Source organism: Mus musculus, chromosome 5 (genome assembly GCF_000001635.26).
Source record: "Mus musculus strain C57BL/6J chromosome 5, GRCm38.p6 C57BL/6J".
In the NCBI taxonomy this organism is placed as follows: Eukaryota; Metazoa; Chordata; class Mammalia; order Rodentia; family Muridae; genus Mus; species Mus musculus.
This window is the reverse complement of record NC_000071.6, coordinates 89,870,584-89,887,942: the sequence shown is the minus strand read 5'-3', so window position 1 is coordinate 89,887,942 and position 17,359 is coordinate 89,870,584. Positions and strand designations below refer to the sequence as shown.

Genomic DNA, 17,359 nt, shown 5'->3' with positions numbered 1-17,359 from the left:
GTAGCTCAATCATGTGTACTAGAGCAAACAAACACACTGCTCACTCTATTTAGTGGAAGCAGTTGAGAGCTACTCAGCAAACATTCCACCTTGATGTGTGATGAACCAGGAGTCGGCCTCTGAGTAAGCGGTTCAATATCCTAACTGCTAACCAATACCAATCATGCCTTGGTCAGAAATACATATTTATTGTCGTATATGCATACTGTGCACTGATTCATGAGTGAAAAGTAAGTAATTTATAAGGCAGAGAAGAAAGAAGATTGAGGACAGAAGCTGTGTGTGTGTGCTCGTGTGCGAGTTGCTATCATCTCTGTGTTCTGCTGTAAGCCCCGTGTCCTAAGGGGATGCAGGAGGCAGAGTGGTGAGATCTCAGGTAAAGCAGCTTCACTGTCCTGTAGTGGCGAGCCCCACGTACCTACTCTAATACCCTCTGTGCTAGGGGGACCTGGAGTAGAGTTCTTCAGGAGGGAGGGGAAATGTGTAATGATAGAAGTTGTTGGGAGCTGGTGATAGAAAGTGAATAAGGCAGAAAGGGAATCAGCGCCTGGGGGAGCTTGGAATTCAGAGAAGACAAATCTAGCCACCTATGCTGCAGTAAACTTCCAATCTTCCCTCCGAATAAAGGCGAGTACTGAACTTTACAAACTTCTTTGACCAGAAATACCAGTCATCTAATGATTAGTGATTGGCAATAGTTAGATATAATAAAAGTGTCTGGAAAGTACATAGCCAGAAGTAAACAAAACAAAACACTGAAGAAATCATGAATTACAAATTTTGGGTTGTGGAAAATACAAAAAGTAGGCCTAGTAGGAAACTATTAATAACAAGTAACAATAATTATAGACATATACTGTACTGAAAATTATTTAAAACATATAAATTGTTCTTTTTCTGTTTGGTATATTCAAGCTGGGGTTGATTATGAATGACTAAAATCTTGAGAATAAAAAACAGGACATAAAGGAGAATATGGGCTGTGTCTTCCTAGAAGTCATATCAATTAACACAATGAAGACAATCCCCCAAACAACCTCCATGAGCGATTTTATCAAGATGATTCCTCTTCTCAGGTGACTTTAGATTGTGTTAAATTGGTAATTAAAACCAACCATCACTGGGGATGGTAATCAAGACAGGCAGGAACCCCAGTGGAGTGATAGGGACACCAACCTACCCATAAAACTTTTGACCTAAAATTTATCCTGTCTACAAGAAATGCAGGGACAGGAGCTGGAGCAGAAACTGAGGGAATAGCCAAACACTAACTGGCCCAACTTGAGACCCATCCCATGGGCAAGCACCAATCCCTACACTATTAATGATACTCGGTTATGCCTGCAGACAGGAGTCTAGCATGGCTCTCCTCTGAGAGGCTCCACCCAGCAGCTGACTAAGACAGATGCAGAGACCCACAGTCAAACAGTTGCTGGAGCTTGGGGACTTTTATGGAAGAGTAGGGAGAAGGATTGCAGACCCCTGAAAGGGATAGGAACCACACAGGAAGACCAACAAAGTCAACTAACCTGGACCCTTGAAGCTCTCAGAGGCTAGAGCACCAACCAAAGAACATACATGGGGCCCCTGCACATATGCAGCAGATGTGCAGCTTGGTCTTCATGCGGGTCTCCCAATAACTGAAGTGGGGGTAGGTGAGGGACTATCCCAAAAGCTGTTGCCTGTGTGTGGGATATGTTCTTCTAGCTGGCCTGCCTTGACTGGCCTCAGTGGAAAAGGCTGCGCCTAGCCTCACAGAGATTTGATGTGTCAGGATGTGTATGTGGGGAATGCCCAGGGGAGGCCCCAACAACTCAGAGGAGAAAAGAAGGGGGCTTGGGGAGAAGAATGTGGGAGCAGATGTCTGGGAATGGGGCAGTGGGCAGATGTAAAGTGAATAAGTAGCAACAACAACAACAACAAAAAAAACCACAACAAGCAAACAAACAAAAAACAGGTGTCAAAAAAATCTCAAGACCCAAAATATAACTTCATACTAGTCAGGGTAAGTAGGCTACTCTTTTACTTGGATGTGTTTAGAGTCTAGTAAAGTATTCTGCACCCCTCATTGGATGGAAATTATGCTAGATATTGGTGAAACATATTGAAATTATTTATAAATGAGAGACATATTTTGAAAGAAACCGTACCTCCAAGTGCTTAGTAGTTTTGTGTTTTAAATATATGGTCTCCTGTACACAATGCTCTTATCTGCCTGGACGGGAGAATGTGTGAGAGCCAATATTATAGCTACAGCTGAGGCCTATGAAGGGGAGAGGGCTCATTCCAGGCAGGCTGGAAGGGTCAATTTGTGACAAAAATTTACTAACTCCAGTAAACTATTTGCAGGAATGCCCTCATGTTACCTAAATATAAATGTAAGACCTTACCATGTTCTAAATAATGTGCTAGGCAGTTTACAGTAAAGTCATGTGATTTTTATGATGTCCCTAGGAAGTGGGGAATAAAAAAAATCATTTTCTTTTTATGCTTATTTCACAAACTTTAGTTGACTGGTAGATTTGTAAAACACACACACACACACACGCACACACACACACACACACACACACACACACACACACACAAAACAAACCAGGGAATAGTTTGTGAAGCCCTACCTTGGATTATGTTGGGAGAATCTTGTTAATCAGAGCTCACCTTTGAATCAGATAAACAAAGATCTTCTGGCATGTGCTTAAATCAGAGTTTGTCAGAGTGAAGGTCCTGAATGACTCAGGAGTTGGGAAATCGAGGGAGTCCAAACAGAACTTAGAGAAAAGGAAAAAGGAACAGACAGAAAACACCAGAGTTGTTCTAGGCAGGGCAGGCAAAACCAAATAATGGAATTCCAAATGATCGACACTAACAACACACACACACACACACACACACACACACACACACACACACACACACACACACACGGAGTTAAGGCCAAACGGTCTGAAGCATATTTTCCTGAAAGTTCCCTGAATTGCTTGTTGTACAAAAAAAGCATTCAGTGACAGACAACAAACACCACTCTAGAGGCAAGAGCAATACATTATTTGTCAACACTTGAGGTCAGAGAGCTTTAGAAAAAGCTCTCAAACAGAAATACCTAAAATGGGAAGAAATAAAAATGGCGTTCCAGGACCTGCCAAAGTTAGATAGCTGTTGGGAAGGGAGGGTCCTAGAACCCAGGTCTGTTTGTCCTCCATTGTCCTTTGACCTGCCTGTATACAATGGTCAAGTTTTTAAGTTATGCCACGCTGAGGCGTATTTGCTTTAAAGGTTAGGAAGTTCATGCCTAGACCTCAAGTCGAGGACAGCCCACGATGCTGCAGGTTGCAGTTGAAGGGAAAAGTCAATTTAGAGGTCCTTCAGTCCTGAGGGTCTAATCCTATTTCTAAGCAATAATTAACTAATTAACCTAATATACTCTGTTGCTAGATGAGGGCACTTCCTATACGTTCCTGTAAATGTCCTCCGTATAGAATTTCGACAAGACAGAGGCAACACAGCAATGAGCGTAGTGCAATGTATAAACCAGATGATGGCCTTTCCTTTAGCTCTCTAGGAATAAACAATTTATGAAGTCATATAACAAAATTCAAAACTAACCACACCTTGACAGGATTGCCCCAACAAGACCTGACTCCACTTCCCTATCTCTGGGTGAAGTTTCGAAAATCCCACCTCAATGTGAGCCTCATTAATCTCTGGTCTGATCTTGGGTGAGGGTGGTCCTCCAGGATAGGAGAACTCCCTCCTCACCTCCCCCCACCCCAACCCCCAGGCCACCCTGGTCTACCCCAGGGAGGTAGGTCTGGGATTCCAGCAACTCCCAGGTCGCTGTCTTTTAATCCCAGAAAACTGCAAACCGCAGAAGCCACTAGATAACTTAATCTGGGTGTAAGCAAGAGACCCCGAGGCCTGTGTACTCTAGTGATAAACGGAAACATCCGGTTGAGTCAAGAAAGGGAACGCGGTATCTTTGAAAACTAATATAAACGAATAAAGCATAAACAAGAGCTTTGCTGAGAGAGGCCCCCCGCTTTCCCGGGCCCATACAAGCCTGGGAGGGGACGAGTGTCTGAAGGGGAAAATCCCCCACGTCCTTGGGTCCTTGGGATTCTCTCAGGAGACTTTACTCTGCCTGGGTGGGGTGGGGTGGGGGGTGGGGATGAGATTGGCTGGAGGAGGTGATTTCATCCAGCCCAGGTCTGGTGAGCGGACCCTCCCCCTCCCTCCTCCAGTCGGGCTGGGAGGCGCGCCTGGGACCCTCCCCGCCCCTCGTCCCATCACGGAGACCAAGGGGATGCGGGGTCCAGGCGGCGCTTTCGCAGCCCCTGGGACGGTGCGAGTTCTGACCCTACGCCGGGGGGCGCGGGCCCCGGGTGACGTGGGCGCGCGGCGGGAGGGGCCGTCCGGAGGAGGGAGGGGGTGACACGGTCGCCTTTTTAGCGCCCGGCGGGTCGCGGGCAGAGAGCAGACGCCCGGGGCCCGCAAGCAACCGGAGCGGGCGAGCGGCCCACTCCTCCCTCCTCCTAGGCGGCCGCCTCCTCCCCTCGTCCTCCCGCCCCCACTGCGTGTGCGGCGGAGGATCCAGGGCTCGCGCTGCCTCTTTCTCCCGCTCGCTGGGCTCCGGCTCCCACTTCTCCCCGCCGCTGCGCTCCCGGGACCCGAGCCGTCTCCGTGCTTAGCCTAGGCGGCCCACGGTGCTCCGAGAGCCTCGCAAAAGCAGCTCCGGGGTAGAGAGTGGGACGCCCCGGTCCCTTCCCCCGCTCGGGTCAGCCTCTGCCCGGCTCGCAGCACCTCTGGCTCCCTCACTGTCGGCTTGGGAGGACAGGGTGAGAAGGTGAAGTGGAAAGGACCGACAGGGCACGGGGCCAGGCGCACAGCTCACGTTGCCTTTTCATTGAGCAAAGCCCAAGATAATTTTTTAAAAGCTCTGCACGCCCCCCACTCCTTCCATTTTCTTTGCGCTTTTAAAGGAAACTTATTTTGGGGTGCTTTGCGCTGGGGTAGCTGCTTTGCCCAGTAGTTGCGAAGTACACTCGACTCGTGATGGTGTTCCTGTCACTTTGGTTGATAGCAGCCTCTCTGGTAGAGGTTAGGACATCAGCTGATGGACAAGTAAGTGGAAAATAATAATAAAAAAAACTCAAACCCAACCTTTTCCCGACAGAGTTCCTCCCCTCCGTCCCTTTCACTCTCCCTTCCTCCCCTCCTGCCACCCTTCTGGGGCATCTTCTGCGTTCCGAGGCGGCGCGTGGAGGGCTGGGCGCTGCGCGGGGCTGGGGCCTGGGGGGCTCACTGCACCGGAGGTTGGACAGCCATCCCCCGGGAGCCTAGGTTCATCACACTTGGGGATCCCCTAGCCCGCGGCGACCAGGAGCGAACCAGGTGTGAGACTGCAGTCAGATCTCATCCTAGCGGGGCTATCAGGCTGTCCCCCCCTTTCGCGAGGGCGTTTCGGGCGCTCTGGCGAAGTTAGGGTTGTGGATCCCGGAGCCCACAGGCTCTCCCTCTTCCTGACTCCCTGCTCCTGCGGGCGGCCAGGGATAAGAGGTTTCAAGAAGTCGCCAGGCAGGACCCGGAGCTACCCAGCAGACACGTGTCCTGGGAGGACTGGGGCTGGGCTGCAGTTTGACAGTTGGGGAGGGCCTGGGACGTTTCCTGCCCTCGCCTTTTCCGCGGGCAGCCAGAGCTGGAGGCGTCTGCCGCCTCTTCCCCTCCCCCTCTGCAGAACTCCTCCTCTTTTTAAAGCTAAATTGAGTGCAGCTCTGGTGCCTTTCGGCCCTGCCCCCACCCTGTGGAGACTCAAGGTGAAGCTGACGTTCTCAGAAGGGCCCTTGAAGGAGGCTCAGGCTGGGGAGCCTTTTGTAATAAATCACACCCACACTGGAGCGGTGGGCTCTCAGTGCATGCTTTTTCTGTGAGTTTTTGTAGCCTCTCTGGTTTGCTTGGTCTGACCACGGGACTTTAAGACTGGGGCATTTCTCTAGTTGATTCTTAGGATTCAGGCCACTTCTCACCTGGTGAAATGTAGACTACGCCCCCAGCCCCCCCCCCCCCTTCCTGATTCGTGTGACTTAGTATTGGAGTTTTCCAAAGAGGCCATTGAGGGTCACTATTTTACTCTCTTCACAGATACTAAAATTAAAGCTGGCCAACAAGTCCCTCTCTCACATAGTCATAGAATTGGCTCATGTTCCTGTCACAAGAGCCTTCTAGGAACAACCGGGGGTCAGGCTTCAGGCAGCAATTCCAGTCTCTGGGTCTCCTGATTAGCCAGTCCCCCCAAAGCACTGATGGTAGAAATAACCAAGCAGCGAGATAAGATGAAACCCAGTAACCGTTTCTTTTTCTTGCTCCCCACCCCTCCTTTCCAGGCTGGTACTGACGAAATGGTGCAAATAGGTAAGCCTCCTTCTCAAATGTCACTCTTATCCTAGCTGTGAGCTGAGAACAAAGTTAAGGCCAAGCAAAAGAACTGTTTCTGAAAGTTTTCTAATGAGTGGTTAAAATAATGGATAGTCTTGGAATCATTTCTACTCTTCTGCTTTCCGTGGGTGGGTCGTATGTTCCTCGGGCTAAGTTATAGTGGCATCAATAGCCTTCCACTTCTGGAGCATCAATTTATTACTGACTGGGTGCAAGCTGCTGCTATGCCCTGGGAGAGTTACAGTGGGGTCGGAACACCAGAGATGTATAAAGTTAGACCCTCAACTTGTGTAACATAAGGAGAAACAAATTTAGTTATAACTGAAGACGGTTGTCAGGATGCTAGGATAAAGGGAAAAAGATGAAGAGAAAATTCACATTTGTTTTTGTTGTTCGTTTGTTTTTCCTTAAGTTTCCTTTGTCTATGCTCTTGGGGGAACTTTTTTTTTTTCTTAATTCCATGTGCTTGAAAATAATTATTTTTGAATATGTAAAGATGCTATTAAGGCCTTTCGCACCTGGTGCTGTGTGTGGGGGGCTATTAATTACTCCCATTTTACTGGTAAGGAAAGTTCAGAGTAAGTGATTTGTAACAGGGTTACTCCAAAGACAGCAATCACTTCTTGAAGTTTTTCCTAATATATTGTGTGTGTTTTGAATGCCACATTGGAAAGCCAGGGTATAATCAATATTCTTATATACATATATTAAACATCATTTTATGTGCATGGCACATTCTGCCTGCCTATGTCTGTTTATGTGTGTGACCCCAGGAGGTGTCAGATCCCCTGGAACTGGAGTTACAGATGGTTGTTATCCACCACTGTACCATTCATTCACTGGGTACTGGGAGATGAACTTGGGTACCCTGAAAGAGCACCCCATGCTCTTAATCACTGTTTTAGATACTTCTCATTTGCTGTGAAGAGACATGATGATCAAGGCAACTTATAGAAGAACGAGTTTTATTTGGGGCTTATAGTTTCAGAGGGTTAGAGTCCAATATCATCAAAATCAGAAGATGGTGGCAGGCAGGCAGGCAGGCAGGCAGGCAGGCAGGCAGGCCGGCAGGCAGGCAGGCAGGCCGGCAGGCAGGCAGGCAGGCAGGCCGGCAGGCAGGGAGGCAGGCAGGCAGATAGATGCTGGAGCACTAGCCGAGAGCTCACATCCTGAAACACAACCACAAGGAAGAGACAGACTAACTTGGAATGTCATGAGTCTTTTGAAACAAAAGCCCAGCCTGGTGACACCCCTCCTTCAAGAAAGCCTATCTCCCAATCCTTCCCAAGCAGTTCCACTGACTAGGAACAGAGAGTATTGAAGTAGATGAGCCTGGGGGGTGGGGGTGGGGAGGGCGTTCTCGCTCAAACCACTACACGTTCATATTTAAATTACTTTAAACGATAATCTTAGTTTTGGGTTCCTCACTATGAACTTTGCAGTTTTGAAGTGATAGTATGAAAAAGTTCAGGCTGGCTTAGAACTCGGTAAGTGGGCAAGGAGGCCCTCAAACTTCTTATCCAAATGCTGGGATTGAGGTACATGCTACCACACTAGGCTGTAAAGTCAATTTAAAAAGAGAGAGAGAGAGAGAGAGAGAGAGAGAGAGAGAGAGAGAGAGAGAGAGAGAGAGAGAGAGAGAGAATAGCTATCTCTACTACTGCAAACTTTGTTACAAGTTACTGACCACTTACTAAATGCCAGGTGTAGTGTTAGTTGCTTGCAGTGCATTGTATCATCTGATTCTCACAGTCTCAGGAAAGTGTAGGTAGGTGTGTCTGCTACAGAGATGAAGAACGGGAAATTTGAGAAACTTTGTTACAGCTACAGCTGCCTGCTGCAGTGCACAGTGAGGTCCACATGTGTTAACTAGTGGGCAAAACCAATATCCAGGTCCGAGCCGTATACAAATGCCCTTTGACTTAGAGTGAGATTATGTTTCATAGACTCAACATGAATTGGAAATATTCTGAGTCAACAAATGCATTTAATACACCCAGCTCAGGGGACGTAATAGCCTGGTTAGAGGTTAGAGGTTAGAGGTACAGCTAGTGGTCATGGCTGTTGATTAATGGTGTTGCCCATAGCTGCTGCACCTGGATACTGCTGCTCGGTGTGGGAAGAGGGTTAGTTCTCTTAGTGCTATTCTGAGAAGGATCAAAATTCAAAATTGTGCATTGTCTCCTGAGTCCATTTCACTGTTCTAACACCACGGAGCTGTGAACCACTTATATGCGCAGCACGCATCACACGTGTGTGACCATCTCCTTACTCAGGGCTTTCCTGTTGTGGAGTCTCTCCCCTCCCCACTTTTGGAGTTTAAGTGGCAAGAGCAGAACAGAAGGGAGAATGGTGGCTGAGAATGCACTGTGAACTGCCTAAGAAGAGAGATTAGTTTTGTGGTGATTGACTGCGCTCAGCCATCTGTCTATCTTTTTAAAGGAATTTAAAAAAGAAAAACCCCAAGCAGACAGGAAAAAGAACAGTCTTAGTTTTAATTACTGATTTCACCAGACGCTCCATTTTCAGTGTGTGATGAAAAAGACGTTTTAAGACGATCCGTTCTTCCAACACATTTGAGTCACACAATAAGACGTGTTGCCCTGATGAGATTTATCAGCGAGAATCAGGATTCTCTCATGTAAGAGGCCCAGCATCGACTTTGGTCCAGACTCTTGGCTGGTATCAATTACTTGAGTAGTTCTTTCTGCAGGAAAGAAACTAGTGCAGGTGTGCTTCAACTTTGGCTCAGAGGAGACAAATCAGCAGCCTGGCAGGGGTGCTTTTGGCGGCTCCTAGGTTGTATTTCTGGAGATTTATAGTGTTTGTCTCCCCGTTCCTGTTCTGTGCGGGTTCTCTTTGTTACTGACATTTTATTTACCATATTCTAGTTTAATGAAAGAAACAGCAGCAGCAGCAGCAACAACATAAAGATTTTGACCCTGGAGTCTTGTGCTAACAAAGTATAGCCATCATTTATAGTCAATGTTAAAATTATAAGAGTGTTAAAAATGCTGCATTTCAGAAATCCTTATCCATAGCGTTGGATTCTTTTCTGTCTCCGTTTCAAAAGAGACTTGGAGATTTGGGAAAATACACTTGTATGTATGTACCGACTTCTCTCAATGGCCATTCGTTTGAAAGGGGGTTGGTTGTACGCAAAAGCCTGGAGATGCTGTTTGATTGATGAAACATTAGGAAAGACTAGTCCAGTCTGTAAAATTTATGTATGTATTTATTATTTATATCTATTACATTACAGATCGGCTAGAGAAATTCCGTAGCTCTGAATGGCTTCTGAGTATGTTTCAGGAAGAGATAAACATAATTTAGTGATAAACCGCAAACTGTGGAGAAGCTAAATTTGAAATGATTTAAAGTTTCATCTGCTTGCAGGATAATGTGTGGATTCACCCTGCAGCTTGATGCTTCTCCTAAGGTACATACTAATGCATGTGGATCAATAAGCGCAGGGATCCATCCCATAATCAACCACCAAACACAGACACTATTGCATATGCCAGCAAGATTTTGCTGAAAGGACCCTGATATAGCTGTCTCTTGTGAGGCTATGCCAGTGCCTGGCAAAAACAGAAGTGGATGCTCACAGTCAGCTATTGGATGGAACACAGGGCCCCCCCAATGGAGGAGCTAGAGAAAGTACCCAAGGAGCTGAAGGGGTCTGCAACCCTATAGGCGGAACAACAATATGAACTAACCAGTACCCCCAGAGCTCGTGTCTCTAGCTGCATATGTAGCAGAAGATAGCTTAGTTGGCCATCACTGGGAAGAGAGGCCCCTTGGTCTTGCAAACTTTATATGCCCCAGTACAAGGGAATTCAAGGGCCAAGAAATGGGAGTGGGTGGGTAGGGGACCAGGGAGGGGGGAAGGTATAGGGAACTTTTGGGATAGCATTTGAGATGTAAATAAAGAAAATATCTAATAAAAAAGTAAAAAATAAAATAAAATCACCTAGGAAACAACAACAACAACAACAAATAAGCAGAATATAGCCAACACCCCTGTGGCCTCCCTCCCGCCACCTTCCCGATTCTTAGCCCTCAGTAAACATAGCCACACTCCTGATTTTATAACAGCGTTAGATTAATTTTGTCTGGCATTTCTTCTTTTTAGCAAACAAAATCACACAATATGATACTGTAGCATATGGCCCAGGATGCCAATTTTAAAAATATCTATATGACATGTCTTAGCCCACTAGAGTCGGAGAAGGATTCTATTTAGGTAGAGAGAAGGCAGTTTGTAGTGGAGGCAATGGCAGGTTAGAAGACATTAGGTTTCTCACCTGTGTAGTGTCTCACAGTTGATATGGCTTCTCTCTTAACCAGTGGGGAAAACACATTCTTGGTATGAGAGGAGGTTTGGCTCACTCTAGAGAAAAATAGGGAAATAGATTTTGAACTCTGATCTCTTTTGGGACCTCTTTGTTAATAGAGAAACTACCTACTGCTTTGCCCAACCTGTGAATGTTGAAGTATATTTGTGGAGTTATGGTCATGTGTGACTCATGAGTTCATTGGCATGTCTCTGGCATTTGTTGTGGAGCTCTTTCTCGTCTGACTCAGCACATGGTCTTCGTGGGATGCGAGGGAGTCATTGTGGGCATCTGCATGGCTGCCTTAATTGGGTTAGGAGGCTCCGTGACACACGAGGGTTAGGGAACAATTAGAGTCCTGTGGAAATTGGAAAATCTGAAAAAAAGAATCCCCAATCTCTTTGTTTTGAAACCATCCCTTTGCAATTCTCTTGAATGTCGCTTGAGAAAGGATCATGGTACAGGGTTAAACTGTTTTTCCTCAGCAACTCTTGTTGGGACGGGACCATGTTTATTTTTCTCCACTCTATTTCTAGTCTTCAGTTGTAAAATCCATTGCATTCCATCCTTTAGAAAGTGGTATCTCTGTCCACTCAGACACTTAGTTTAAATAAGAAATAATTAGTCACCATTGGGATGTATCTATACCTGTCTTTATACATCATTTTCAGAGTTTAGTGGGAGTCATTTGGCGAATGGTTGACTTGGCATATGGAGGCCCTGTCATTGCTTTAGGCAAAGACTCTAGCTTTAAGATGGCTGTGTCTTGGTACATAAAGCCACACTTGGTACCCCAGAGATGTGTTACTCAGTGACTAGTTGTCTCAGGCAGGGCATTATTACATAGAGATCTATCTTCTGGATTTCTTTAAATAAATGCTTTTGTTCAGTGCCTTTCTTCAGGTTTAGTGAGTCCCCAAGAAAATGGTGAATATGACAATGGTCACCAGTTAATCATTCAGTGCTATTGAGGCATCCTGTGACTACATTTATACCGCAGAGCACGGGGACCTTGGCTTGTTCATTTCGCTTGCTTTTCCACCCATGCTTAAGAAGTCTATGGCCAGTTGAATCCTATGTGTAGCTTTGGAAGGTCTGCTTAGGTTTTCCCTACTATCTGCTTGCAATCTCTGCCAGATTTGCCTATTCTCCCTTGTAAGTGAAGATTGCTGTTGCCGTGGAGCTGAAAATTTTCTTGCCTTTGCTTCTGTGGCTCTCTTGTTACTGTCTCAAATCGTCCTTTAGTGCTCAGAAATGTTAAGAAAACCCTCAAGGTCACCCCTGCCTCAGGATGACGAGCTTTAAACATTCTTTGCTTGTGAGAAGCCAACTCAGACTGCCTTGGAAATCCATTAGGGACGGTTCCAAATGGCCTGGTAAAGTTCTGAGTGGTTCAGAGATGAAGAATTTGGTTCTATCGCTTGGACTGTGTACAGGGATAACTTCCAGGGAACTCATTCTTTTGGAGAGAGGATTGCTATCAGTGGTGGGGCTTCTCCTTCGGAATCCTGTAATGGAATAGAGATCAACTTTGATTTCTCAACTTACTCAAGTTATTCCTAAACTACACGGGTGCTTCTCCCTGAAAGCTGTCATTCTTTTATTCTTATTACATATATGTTACATGTGTGCACTGTGGTGATCTTCTTGACAGTTTCTATGTTCTCTGGAACTCTGATAATCTCCCAAAGCCCCAACGATTGACAGACAGCTCAGACATTATTTTTTTATGCACTGTTCCTTTAATTGCAGTCTTTTAGATCCAATTCCAAAGTCTGAAAGCATAAATCTTACAGTTCTAAGCATTTTGGATAAGGAATGGTTAACCTGTACATGCAAAGCATAGTTGGTATGCGATCTAGTTGGAATAACTGGTGTGATAATAGGTGTTTGTATGAAGAAAAACTGCTTTAGTAGACTTGCTTTTGTTTTCCATAACATTACAGACTTCTTGCAAAAGTCACTGAATTCCATCATGATTGTCTAGAACTTGATAATTCTTTTTCTTAGGATGTCTGCTTTCCTATAGTAATGAATGCTGCCACATGGTGTTATATATAGGTCATTACCTGCATGTCAAATAACTGCTTAAAAAGAAAGCCCTAGAGGTTAGTTACTAAGCAGACACACTTCATATATTTTGACAAATGGCTTTTGGGAAAAAAAAACTATGAAATAAACCCCTTACAGTTTAGGAGTAAATTGACTTTTTAGAAAATTTACTTAAAAGTTAACTTCGGCTTTGCTTAGTTATTAGAATACATTTAAAATATTTAAGGGTCTCTGAAAGAGGCAAGGTAGTTACACTTTTTTTTGTTGTTGCACATATCAAATAAACATGAACAATTCTGTAAGCATGTTTTTGGCTATTTTATTGCCACTTTGGGAAGATCTATAGACTAGCTGGAGAGAAGAGCCAAAATAAAATTCGAGACTTACATCCTTAAAACAGATAGCAAGGCATGGGGAGTTTCCTAGCACAAGGGACCCCCATCCCATGTGTAATTGATCCATCTTAATTTCCCAAATAACCGTGCCTGAGCTTGCTGACTAACTGTAATCCCTAAGACAGATTTTGTGGTAAAATGTCATCTTCTTGTTTATAGAAGTGACTGCCACAAATTCTGCATGCTAAAACTGTGTGGACTTTAGACACGTTGCAAGCAGCTTGAAACAATATAACTTGCTTTGAATTGACTGTAAAACAAAAATGGTTTTTGGGAAACTTGTAGAAGAGCAAATAGAATTAAAAAAAAATTTACTCAACCCTGTTGACTGAACACATAAACAAAAGCAACTATTCAAATTATCAATGATGAGACTTGGGATTCTTTATTTTACATGTAAATCTCTCTCTCTCCCTCTCTCTCTCTCTCTCTCTCTCTCTCTCTCTCTCTCCCTTTCATGCAGTCTATTCTGAGGGCTCACTGGTATCTTGTATCTTCACATTATCGAGTGGTCAGGGAACAGGCTGTGCAGACTCTGGTTTAAACCGTGGCAGTATCACACCTTCCCAAGGGTCACTGTCCTATGTACAACAATGTACTATGGCCATTCCTTGCCACATCTTGCTTCCTAAAAGTGTGATACTTTTATGAAGATTCCTAAAATGCTGCCCCATGGTAAGCAAGCCAAACCAATGGCTGCTAGTATTAGAATGTCTTAGATTTGTATTTAGAAAACCATTTTTTTTAAAAAAAGTTATTAATATGCAAATATGTGACATTCCAATGTCCTAATTAAAAATCCACACATTTACTTAAAAGGGGTGTTCCATTCTATTTCCTATTTAGGTCTGTTGTCCAACATGGGCTTTCAGGAGCACCAACTTGCTGTGCTATGGCCTTGTAAACCATCCCACCACTTAGCACACATACCATGTGATGGCTCTTTGAGAGTTCTAACTTCACATGCTATCTCCATGCTGATGTCCCAATGCAGGGTTGCTAAAGCTACTGAGGTACAGCAGCAAAGAGGGTGGAGTAAGGAACACAATAAAAAGTTCTTGCATCTGGATTTCTTACTAGGGTGCTATATTATTTGTATAGATGTACCTTGCTGACTATCCCTAACCCAAACGCCTCAAATCTGAATTGAAGGTTGCAAGATTGTGAAACTTTTGAGTGTCATGTTGGTTAGTTCTTAGTGAATGTATGGGTTGTGAGCATATCAGATTTGGAATATTTCACTAGGATACTAGACCTTATGTGGCTCAGTTCTTTAACATCCCCCTACTTATTGGAGTTCCTTTTTCTTCATTTCATTGAAAATTCATATAGCAGACCCACTCATTTTAGATAAAGTGATAGGAAACCAATTCTCATAGATTAAATAAACCAAATAAAGCCAGATGGATAAGATAATCAAATTCAGGCATAGCCAAAACTAGGGTTTGAATTCTTCCTGCAACCTCTCTCTCCTCCATCCTTACTTCTGCAGCTTCCTTTCCAAGCCTGGCCCTCTCTTCCTTCCCCACCCCCTGTCTCTTTTCTCCTTTTCCTTCTGTGTTGTCTTTTTTTTTTTCTATCAGAATTAGCTTGCTGTCCCCAAGTCATGGTAAAATTTGTCACTGCCGCCTCTAGGTGTCCAGCCCACGTTTTATTTCACTAAAGAAATATCTCTGTCTGGATAGTATGAGTACATTTGCTGATAATGACTGAACTGAGTCATAAGCTTATCCCTGAAATGGTGCCTGTGGTAGGTGGATTAGTGCCCCCTCCCCCAGTCACCTGCATCTGAACCCCTGGAGTCTGTGCCTCTAGTAAAGGGGGATAGAGTTGGTAGGTAAAAGTAGGTTGCTAATCAAGTGACCTTAAAATAGATTATCCAGGATTATCTGGGTGGCAGGCTTTGTAAGTAAGGAAGGCAAAAGAGTGCTGGAGAAACGACTGCACAAGAAGAGCTCTGTCTGATGTGGCTGTGCAAATGGAGAACAGGGTCATAAACCAGGTGGATTTGCAGATGGAGATGATGTCATAAGCCAGGTGCCCGTGAAGCTGAGGAAGGCCAGGGACAGGGTCCCTCCTGGACCTTCCAAAAGCAATGCAGCTGTATTGCACCTTAGTCCAGCATGATACAGCTTAGTTTTTTGATAACTCCTGCTGGTTATCACCAAACTTACAGTAATCCATCATATCTGAAATAGAAAATGCTTACTTAGCCTTTTGCCACCTGAAAGCCAAACTAGGACAGAGTTTGAAATTTTGTCGTAGAGAAAGTTTCTAGGAAGACCCTTCAGAGTTCTCTCTGTACTTTTCACCATTATTTCCCCTGGCTTTCACCCTTGCAAACAGATTTTGATGTTTATGGATTTAAATTCTAGACACATTATTAATCGTTAAAAGTATGGCTGCTTCCCCCCACCGGTAGCAAGAACTGTGAGGGATATTGCATTTGTCTGATATAGCTTTTAGGTTAATAGTTTCTAATAGCGACAGCCAGACAGCTGAGTGTTTCTTCAGAATCTAAGCTGGGAAGGTTAACATTTTGGCATTTGTTCCTCACTTAAAACACACACACACACACACACACACACACACACACACACACACACACACACACATCTCCTCATCTTGTTAGTCTGCTATTATTTGGCTATTTGAAGATGTATCCCAGAAAAATACTTGGCTACTTCTGCTCAAAGCACGTATTTTCTTCTCCTACCTGATTTAACATTCCTGAATACTGAAGAATGTCCTGTTCTCTCCCGAGTGACTTTATAGAACGTAAACATTGTGCAGTTGCAACAAATATTTATTAAAAGGCAGATTTAAGAAAAAGAAAAAGAACGAGAAGGATCTCTATGTTCACAGTTCTTTATTCGTTTTTAATGAGTCCCCCACCCATTGCCTTTTCACTTTTCCAATAGCTTTATGAAAACTCTTGAGCTATGAAAGTAGATGTGTAGCTAAAGGAAAAGTCCCTCTGAGAATAATCTGTCTAATGATGATAAGAGCCCATAGGGATGAATGGAGAGCTAAGAAGGGACAGGGTTTTGGCTGTATTTGGTGTGCTCTAATTGCTCTGGAGACAAGATGTGTTCCTGTCCCCGTAAGTGTTTATAGCCTTGCTAAGCCCTTCGGCATTTGGTGTCCTCTTTAGTGTCCACTCTTCACCCTGCTTGCCTCATTGTTAGAACAGTTGGCTACTGTCGCTTGCGGTGATGAAAGTTATTCCCTTTCCCGGGGCTCAGGATTTGGGGGTGGAGGGGTTGTCGCTTGAGGTGCTTCTTCAGCTGGTCTCAGAAATGCTGGATTGATTTCCCTCTTGAGGCCAGCGTAAACTGTGTTTCTGAGAATTTGTACCTGATAGAGGAAATTGCCTGTGTGAGCTACCTCTCCTTAGTGCAGTGATCAGCAGTTCTTGGGAAAGAATCCCAGGTCCCTAGGTGGGGTCATGGGGTAAGGATTGCTTCAGATTGTCTGGGTTTTAGGTCCTCTGTCATCCTAGGTTTATGGTCCTTCTAGCCGCACCAGACATTCCAGGGTGGTGTGGGAGGTGTAAGGAAGAGATGCTGAGGGATCGAGGGAACGTCCATCTCCTATGGATAAGTCATTTTTCATGTGCTTGAGTTGTGCTAAGTAGAGCAGGTTCTTCCTTTAGCGTTGTGGTTTCTATTGTACACATTGCCCTTGGTGAGCCTTCATTTTCACAATTTGCTCACAAGATGCCAAAGCATTCATCAGGCTAGAGCCCAAACCTAAATGCAGGCTTGTCTGACGCCAGACCTTTAGTGCTCAGGTACCACACCCAGTTCTCTTCCTTGTTCGGGGAAGGAAGGACACAAGCATTAGTCTCAATACTCCCCGTGCCTGGGGAAACCTTGATTAGTGATAGAATACCTAAGCGTGTCTGGGATATTGGGAATTTACCCTGCATCTCTGAGATGTGAGCTTTATCGTGTACTGGGGACATTGGGTATCCTTTATGAGACATTTGTGTATTACTCTATAACATATGTAGAAGGACAACTGTCACATTTTCCCTGTTGTAGCACCTGAGGCTAAATGTATAAGGAAAATAAGATGACCCCAGGGCATAATCACTATGTCATAATGGTTTTTTTGATGGAATGTTCAGTGCCAAGAAAC

General features: G+C 44.7%; 1 protein-coding gene across 3 annotated transcripts in view; it reads left to right on the top strand.

Moving 5' to 3' along the window:
* Positions 1-4,274: 4,274 nt before the first annotated feature.
* Positions 4,275-17,359, top strand: part of Adamts3 (a disintegrin-like and metallopeptidase (reprolysin type) with thrombospondin type 1 motif, 3) — a 209,828-nt gene continuing 196,743 nt past the window's right edge. For 2 of the 3 annotated variants that reach the window (NM_001081401.2, NM_177872.2), the window contains exons 1-2: positions 4,609-5,121; positions 6,381-6,408. In NM_001081401.2, coding sequence (NP_001074870.1) covers positions 5,053-5,121; positions 6,381-6,408 — 97 coding nt within the window. In that variant the 5' untranslated portion in view covers positions 4,609-5,052. Of the gene's footprint in view, positions 5,122-6,380; positions 6,409-17,359 lie in introns of all 3 variants that reach the window. The other variant, XM_017320931.2, reaches the window with a different exon arrangement.